The 8,864-nt window shown below is 46.3% G+C and overlaps 1 protein-coding gene across 1 annotated transcript; it reads right to left on the bottom strand.

Moving 5' to 3' along the window:
* Nucleotides 1-278: 278 nt before the first annotated feature.
* Nucleotides 279-7,984, bottom strand: si:ch211-106h11.3 (CCN family member 1). The gene is made up of 5 exons (XM_058653640.1): nt 7,765-7,984; nt 6,341-6,554; nt 5,238-5,681; nt 4,571-4,749; nt 279-2,745 (listed from the first exon to the last, which is right to left on the bottom strand). The coding sequence occupies exons 1-5, from the start codon at nt 7,813-7,815 to the stop codon at nt 2,440-2,442; spliced, it is 1,194 nt and encodes a 397-aa protein (XP_058509623.1). The 5' UTR covers nt 7,816-7,984; the 3' UTR covers nt 279-2,439.
* Between the last annotated feature and the right edge of the window lie 880 nt (nt 7,985-8,864).

Here is an 8,864-nt window from a genome sequence, read left to right as displayed (position 1 = left end):
AAACATTCTGTAGTTGGCTATAGGTGACTGAAGTCCAGTCAAGATAAAATTAAATGCTGAGGTTGATTTCATGAAATCTAAAAACCCTTTAGTATGGTTAATATGTGGCAAGTCACCCACCTGTTGTAACACTGGACATTGGTCTTCAGTCAGAGACGTATTTTTCTATTTTGTGTCTTGGAAGCAAGATAAAATAAATGATGGCAATCCTGTTTGCTATACCTCGCAGAGTTCATGTAAGCTTTTAACTCTCCGTTCTGAGGTTTCAACACAATGTACACGGTGAAAATGTCTTTATTCAAATGCAATTGAAATATATGAAAAACATCCAGAGAAGAATTTGTGAGCAACATGGGCAATTGTGTTTAGACTGCGTAAGCCAAAAAGCATGACTTTGTAGTTACACGTTTGATGGTCACTAGTAGACATACAGTCAGCATGCTTTTAAATTCAGTACTCTTACAGAATCAGAACTATACGTGGACTATGTCAGCATTACTTGGTCAAAAAAACATGGCTCTTATACAGCAGACAGAACTACAAAGAAGGTATTGATGCATATGTACATATAGTATGTAGCTGCTCTATAGTATCCTGTAACAAATCTAGACATACAGTACAAAAACCACAGCATCTATGTGGACAGTTTTTGCAAACATTTTCCAAACGTCCTTTAATCGTCTGTAGAGTTTTAAGAACTAAAAAAAAAAGCCTATAGTTAGTATCCACAAGATGGTTGAAGTCTCAACAGCTAAGCCACTGTGTTATGGCACAACATCAGGTCATAAAATGGTACAAATGATTTAGAATCACCAAATCAGAATTGTATATGCATCTGCAGTAAAACTAAAAATCAGTTTGAAATGACCTTCTCTCTGCATTTTACTCTTTCATTCACATGAGAATTGGTCGACGAGAAAAGGCAATGAATAAGCGCTGTGCTAAGGTGCATGTACTTGAACCCAGCTGTCAGTCAAGGACGATGCTGGTGTTTGTCAGTCATTATACACAGTCTCAGTCACAAAATGAGAGAATATTCCACAACTCCTCTCCTTCAGTTGTGTCTTTATTAGGAACTTGGAGTCAAGTTCTTGCTCACGTCTGGGCTCTGTCCTCTGCACGGCCACAGAGCCTCCTCTCTGTCTCTAACGCTGACGTCCACTGACGACAGTGGGCATCAGTGCCCGCCGTTTGTCAGAAATAGCCGCCACTTAAGCACGGAGACGCATGTGTCATTGTGTTGTTTCAGTGAGCTGCAGTGTTGCTCGATTACAGGCCAGATTGGCCACCAGAGCGTCTCCGCCCGCCAGTCACAAATTACATGTTGACTCCGTTTCAACCAAGTTTTCAAATCGTATTTTTACAGCAAACCAGAGAGTGGCCGATTTCTGTCCCTCGGAGTGAGGATTGTAATTTACGCAGAATTAGGTGGTCAACTTCTTGACGCCAGAATCCCAGGCTTGTTCTTGTGGTGCTTGCTAAATGTCTCAGTTTCACATGGAGGCAAATCAGGGGATGAGTTCAGCTGTTTAAACATCCTTTTGACATATTTCTCACTAATGCCCCACAAAGCTGTAAACCACGAGGCACCACCTCTTGTCCTTTAGCCATCATCGTCCATCAATAGATATATGTATTTGACTGCTGTGACCTCTGATCTACCCCCAGGGGTCAAGCCCAGGAGTCGTCTCCTCTGTTTTGCGGCTGACAGCTGCTCTGTCCCTCTCAGATCCATGTTCAGCCACACTGATTCTCCAAACATACATGTAGCAGGACCACCTTCCATGGTGGCAGACCACAGTGTCATCATGTATGTCCCAACAATAAATACCAATGAATAAATACCATAAAAAAGACACACACACACCACGCTTCTGTCGGAGCATGTGAGATGCACCTCCATCTTACACCGTCACGGGCCCCAGTCTTTTCTGCCAAGTTGTCTCTGTGCGTCTTGGTTTGGTTTATCAGTCCTCAGATGTTGAGTGGAGCGCGCACACACCGATGATTCCAGCTCCAAAGCGCCGTTAACGCCAGCTCTCTCTAAAAGTAATGTGAATCTGTGCCAACTTGGTCCATTGTCCCCCCCAATAAAAGTCTCAGAGTTTAGAGGACAGTTGGTGCGTGGCAGCAACATGGCGGCCGGTTGCATCCATGTCATTATGAAGTAGTGTGGCCAGGCCAAAAGCTACTCTTTAAACTTCACTAAAGCAGGGGTCGTTCACCCCTTTTCTTTCCAAGCTGGAGATGATACATTTTTCTTCTCCCCATTCCTCCCCAAATCAATTTCCATAAAAGATGATGATGATGATGCGTGCACCTTTCTAGATAGATATACTAAGCTATTCTAATCTAGGGGGAATCAAATTCTTTTTTTGTGTGTGTGTTTGAAGGAATGTAGGTCGGGGGGAGGGGGGGGGGGGGGTGTGGAAGACGCCGTTAGTCGATGAACTTGTGTGTGTCTCCATAGAGCCATCGCTGTGGCGGCAGGGCGGCCTCATTGAGATGGTTGCACTCGTCGCTGCACTTGCAGGACTGGATGAACATCACAGACCTGTTGAAGCGCTCGCCGTCGGGGCAGGCGAAGGTCACGCTGGCGGTGCGCGTGCGGCGGGGCGAGCAGCAGCGTCCGTCCTTGCACACGCCGCAGTAGTTGGGCCTGTAAAGGCGCGTGCTCCTGCAGCCGGCGTACGACAGGCGGTGCGGCTCCGGGGCCTTATGGGTGCGAGAGCACTTTCTACCTTTCTGTGGGGGGGGGGAAAGAAAGAGATACTGGTGTGACAGGGTCAGTTACTGCAGCATATATGTAGCATATGTAGGTATTTTTCCTCATCATGTCATGATTACACAAGACACGGGAGTTTAAGTTGTTGCGTGGAACCTTTGTGATTCTGTGCCCACATGGTTTTAAGGCTGATTCTGGCCCTTACATATTGTTTAGCATTGTCATTGCGCACATATGCAGGTTTCTTGCTGATGGGAATTTCTTTTATTTGCCTCGTGACAGAAATAATCGGAGACTGCCTCTAAAGATATTCATCGTACGGCGAATTCTTCACAGCACTGCACCGGTTATACTGGCAACTTAAGGATTTCATGGTAACCAGTCAAGGATCACATCGACATTTGCTGCAACAGTAACACACGTCTCCAAAGGTAACTGAATCAGTGGCCCCTGGACTTCTCCTTATCCAAGAGTCTTCTTTATTCTGACACTCAGTGGTCGCAACCAAGAAGTCCAATTACTAGTGTTTCAATAACCTTTGGAGAACTATAGGTTAAGGTTGTTAAAGTTGCAGTGTGTAAGTTATAGAACATTATTTGTATGTATCATCTGTTAAGCAATACCACGTGACTGAGGGAGCATTTGTGTGTACACAGCGATTGATTATATTCTGAAACTTTGTGTTTTCAGTCATACTCCGGTGCTTAATCACTACCGTGTGAACTCTTGTGAATACATTTGTTTTTGTATGTAAGTTATGCACCGCAGATTTAAGTCGCGAAAACTGCGCAAAACAAAATAAAGGTCAGAACAACACACGAGTGCCACAGAGCATGGAGCATGCCAGCAATAGCTGAGGATTGACACTGATGCACATTAACGCCCACGACAGCTCGGCAAACACACACACACACACACACACACACAGAGGAACAGGTGCATAACAGCTCATCAGCCTCCTGAGTGGCTGACGGCAGGAGGCAGAATGCTGTGTATGAAATGTGAAGGAGCAGCAGAGTGGGCACACTGAGTGCTCTTAAAAAAATCACACAGCACGGAGCTACCGAGCGCAGTGGGCAGCCACAGTGACGCAGGGTCAGCATTCAAGAGCTGGGAGTTTGTCCTCGATCTCTCGCTCTAAAAAGTTCTAAAAACAACATTTTTGTGTCATGTTATGAAACAAACGGGGGACGATGAGAGAAAGTCATTTTTAAATGAAGCGTTGGATGTCGACGGACGTTGAACAAAGTTTAAATTGTAGTGCGTAGCTTTTAAATATGCAGAAATGTCAAATGAGTTCACACAATGCTGATTAGGCCCCTTCAGCTTTACACGTGTCTCTGTGTGGCACTTAACATGGCACTGGTTAAGCAAGATGGTTGCAAACAGTTTGACTGAAAACACAAAGAAGTGTCCACGGAAAGTTCTGTCATGCTAAATTGTGTCTGTTCGTGAAGACCAAACAGGGACAACACTAACGGCAACAAAAATCACAGAAAAGTGATCAAATGCAGCGGAAATCATTTCATTTAGAGTCGATAAAGCGTAAAGATACACCAGTGAAACCTGCGTGTCATCAGCTCTGTCATCCTCCTAACACACAGCAACAGAACCATGAATAGACGGAATGAACCAGAAAAGACTCTAGCTACAGAGGGATTCAGAGGTGGAAAGGGGGAGGGGTTTATACATGCCATGATATTAATACCAATCGGACCCCATGAGAGACATCCTTTCCTGAATCCATTCAGCATGTGGCCGCACTGCATAGTTGTGGGCCATTAGAGGAAACACAGTAATCCACCCCTTTATAAGAATCTTAAAAGCACCAAACACATTCTTCACCTTGACAGGGTTGGACATGGAGCTGCAGGGCCGAACGTTGCACAGACGCGTCTCCTTTATCAGCTTACAGCGGGCATTGTCATTGGTAACACGAGAGGACACGCCCATCCCACAGCTCCGGGAACACTGGGACCAGGAAGTAGTCTGAACCACACACTGGCCTCCCATCTGCCTCCAGGCTGTGTTTAAGGGATGAAAACAGAGTAACGTGTGAGGGAGAGCAACGGTTAACGGAGGGATGCGAAATCTGAATTGCGGGCGAAACGGTTTGCAGCAGCATCGGCAGACGCGAAGCGGGAGGGAGGCGGAGAAGCAGAGGTTCAGAGATGCAACGCACACTGGCCTCATTCACTGACCAGGCAACACTGACGCACAGAGAGGGTGATTACAGAGAGGGGAAAGCTGGGTGACAGAGCTGTGTGCTGTGTGAGAGCAGTGTGAGAGAGAGAGAGAACCTCTGGTGTGCAAGGAGCCAGTGGAAAACAAGCTTCACATAAATGCTGACACACACACACACATGTATGCAGCGATGCTGAGGGCAAGGCCTCACACTGAGGCCGTTTGTGCGTCAAGAGGCTAAAACGGTTAAAACATAAACATGATGCTTTACTGCGTAGTGGAAACAGACGGCACTCTTAGGCGACAACATGGCGGCACCCTCGCTTACCCGCCAGCTGCTTGATTCCACGTGGCTTGTCCCACTTGCGCCCCACCTCCACCAGCTCGTTCCCCATCCCCGTGTCCTTCTCCTTCTTGGGTTTGTAGGGGTACAGCTTCCTGTATTGTTTTGGATACGGCTTGGGGAAGGGGTAGGCCGGGTAGGGAATGAACGGGTACGGCCGGTAAGCCGGAGGTGGCGGCCGCCGGTGCGCTGGGTCCACGGCGGTGGTTCCCTTGTGGCAGTCGATGCTCAGGCAGCACTGACCGGGCACCTTGACCAGCTGTGGGGCAGGACAGGCCGGGGACGCCAGGGGCACGTGGCTGGGGCAAAGGGGCACACAGCCCACCGCTCCGTCGATGCAGGTGCACTGGTGCTTGCAGCCAGCACGGAAATTCTCGCCATTTTGATAAATCCGCCCGTTGTATTCGCAGGAGCGGCCCTCGGCCTTGGCTGTAGGGACGGAAGAGGACAGAAAGATGGTCAAATGATATAAAAACAAAACAAATATGCTGCTCAAAAGGAAGTAGAACAAACAAGAAAAGGCTTTTTATTGAAATACATCATAAAATGAATGGAGGGTAGATAAGAAGAGAGCAGGCGAGACACTCTATATCCAGATTTGTGAAGCAAGCTCTATTCTTAGACCAAAGGTATTTTGACTTGTTTACAATGTCCTTCCCCTTTCGCTGCCCCAGTGGAACTCCCCACACAACACCCCGGATACCCCCCTTTATATAGAAACACCCCCAAATAAACACTCATATAAAAATACCACGGTGTGTGTATGTTTGTGTGTTTCGTGGGCCTGTTTGTGTACACACTGAGCTACTTATACAAATCCCGGAGTTGGCCAGATTTCAGTCGCAGAGCTCATGAAGGTGCTCTATTTTCAAAAATGTGGCACAGGCTTCAAACCTCAAGCCTCTATCAAAGAGAGACTCCGGCCGCTTGGCTCGGAAACCAGATTCCCCACCCTGAAGTTACACAGTCCCTCGCTCAACCGTGAGCTAAACCCCCCAAACCCTGGGCCAAATCTAAACCCAAAACACTTGTTTAGCCCCTCCCTTCTCTCATTCATCCTTCCTTGCCCCTCTGCTGTGCATACGTACCCCTGCAGATGCCGTGGGTACGGCCCACATCATTGCCATAGTTGCACTCCAGGCCTTTGTGGTGGTCACAGGGCCGTCCTTCGTGGCAGTCCTGGTTGAGCTGGGCTGCACACACCTTGCAGCAGCCGCAGCCGTCCGGCACCGAGCTGACACCCGGGGGACATGACGGGGGTCCCGCTGGACACTCACAAACCACCGGGCAGCCTGCAGTCACCTACAGGAGGGGTTACACAGTTTAGAGTGAGTGGACTTGAGCACACAGTGACTCACCTCTGAAAAAACAACTTCACGCTGTGAAATTTTACACACGAGGAGTCACCGCAGAAGCAAGCGGGACAATAGTCTGACTCATGTTTCACAGATCATAGAAATTCCTCATAGTGTCATCAGGTGAATACCCAGCACTGTCCCAAGCCCCACAGGGATATCTGTGACCCGCTGTCGCCTTCCGCTTGGCATTCGCCAGAGAAGCAGGGATGAAAGGGACTTTCTCTGACCCACAACCCCCCCCCCCACCTTCTTGCTTCTACATCTTTTGTTTTCCAATCTCGCCTGTCTCCACACACACGCACACACACACACACACACACACACACACACACACCACCATAGCCTCTCTCCCTAACTCCCAGCAGGGATAGAGATCACAGTGAGCTGCCAGCATGAGTGTCACACACAGCCTCAAGTGTGAAGGTTGAATATGACATCACACAATGCAGTGCCATTTTTAGCAGAGAACTGTGGGTATAACCTGGTACTTGTTACATCCCCTTTGTAAAAAAGAGTCCCATAATAATCTCAGGAGTGCTGTTGTGGTATGTTTTGATATAGAAGCCTATGAATAAACTACTGAATTCTCATGATGACCACTGAGAGGCGCACATTCTTTTTGTGGTATATGTATATTATTGTTGTGTTATCAAGTTTTATATAGTACACAGAATGAATATATATATATATACATATACATGAATATATATATATATATATATATAGATGTATATATATATATACACATAGATAGATATAGATATATAAGTACATTTACTCAAGTGCAATACTGACCTTGAGTATTACAATGTTCTTTAATTATATATACACACATATATGTATGATGATACACTTTTATATTGTATGTATCATGTTTGAATATATATGTGTATATATATATATATATATATATATATATATATACACATTACATGTTTTATTAAGGATAATAAAAATAGTATAATCTTCTATAATCTGTATGGCACAGTAGTTTACAAGTAGCCTACTTCAACATATACAGCACTACTATACCATAGCTACTATAATAGATAGATAGATAGATAGATAGATAGATAGATAGATAGATAGATAGTCACGTGAGTCTTTATTCCTCGGTGTTTGCGTGACACAGAGAGTAAACTTCAGACACTCACCACAGTGACCGTCACCACCTGCAGGGCAGCAAATAACAGCAGTGTCCCCATGCTGTGAGCTCAGTCACATAGAAAAAAGAAGAAAAAAAACCCTCTTTATATCACGGGGGGGTGGGGGGGGGGAATTAATGAATTAAATCCTCCACAGGCTCGCGCACAATGGCTTCTTGTCCACAGAGATTTTCTTTTTTTAATCCGACCTGCGCGACAACGCTCGCGCGTGCCCCATCACTTGTAAATTCTCATCGATCAAAGTTTCGAGCCTTGTTTTTATATCAGCGCCGTGCTTTTTGTGGCGGCCACGCCCACCCCCGTCCTCCTCCAGCCAATTAGGAGGCAGGCGCTCGGCCAAGGTGTCCCAACAGGGCCGAAGAGGGGTGGGGCCGGGCTCGGAGATCCAGGGGTGGGGGGGCGTGGTCAAACATGAATGCAGTCATTCATAAAAATTGAGAATTACTACATTCCACAGAGGACCTGGCTTTTAGGTGTTTATTTATTTATGTTTGAGCGAAAATAATATTTTTGATGCTTTAAAGTCCTTTTCACACGCATACCTCTGTCCGGCTGCTGCTTTGTGAGAAGTAAAGTAAATATACTCAGCTGCTACATTAATACTTGGGGCAGCCATGGAAAACAGCGAGCAATTTCCTTCCCCCACTTTATGAAAATACTTTAAGACAAGAGCTGGACAGATACGTACAAGGGAAGCAGAGCGGGCTGTGACTACACCACTGAGTGATAGCGATGTTTAAAACGATTATGATAATCTCCCATTGCAAATCATCACACTCTTTTCCTCCCTCCATATCCTGTCTTTAGCCCCCACATCCCTTTTACCTAATCGCAGGTTCCCAGCCAAGTCACCGCTTTCCCCACACACACACACACACACACACACAGCATGTAAACAGACAAGGTTTTTTTTTTTTCGTTAAAGTTTTTTATTCAGGTGTCCAGAATGAGTGGTGGCTGAGAAAAGCAAACTCCCGGATAATCTTCTTGTCATCCCGGTAGTCATGCACACAGGAAACTGGCCATCTCAGCACCTGAGCTGTAGGCTGAGACACACACTCACAGACACACACTCAGGCATTGGGCTG

This window comes from Solea solea, chromosome 16 (genome assembly GCF_958295425.1).
Source record: "Solea solea chromosome 16, fSolSol10.1, whole genome shotgun sequence".
Lineage (NCBI taxonomy): Eukaryota > Metazoa > Chordata > Actinopteri > Pleuronectiformes > Soleidae > Solea > Solea solea.
The sequence above is the reverse complement of the archived record's forward strand: the minus strand, read 5'-3'. Positions and strand labels throughout refer to the sequence as shown.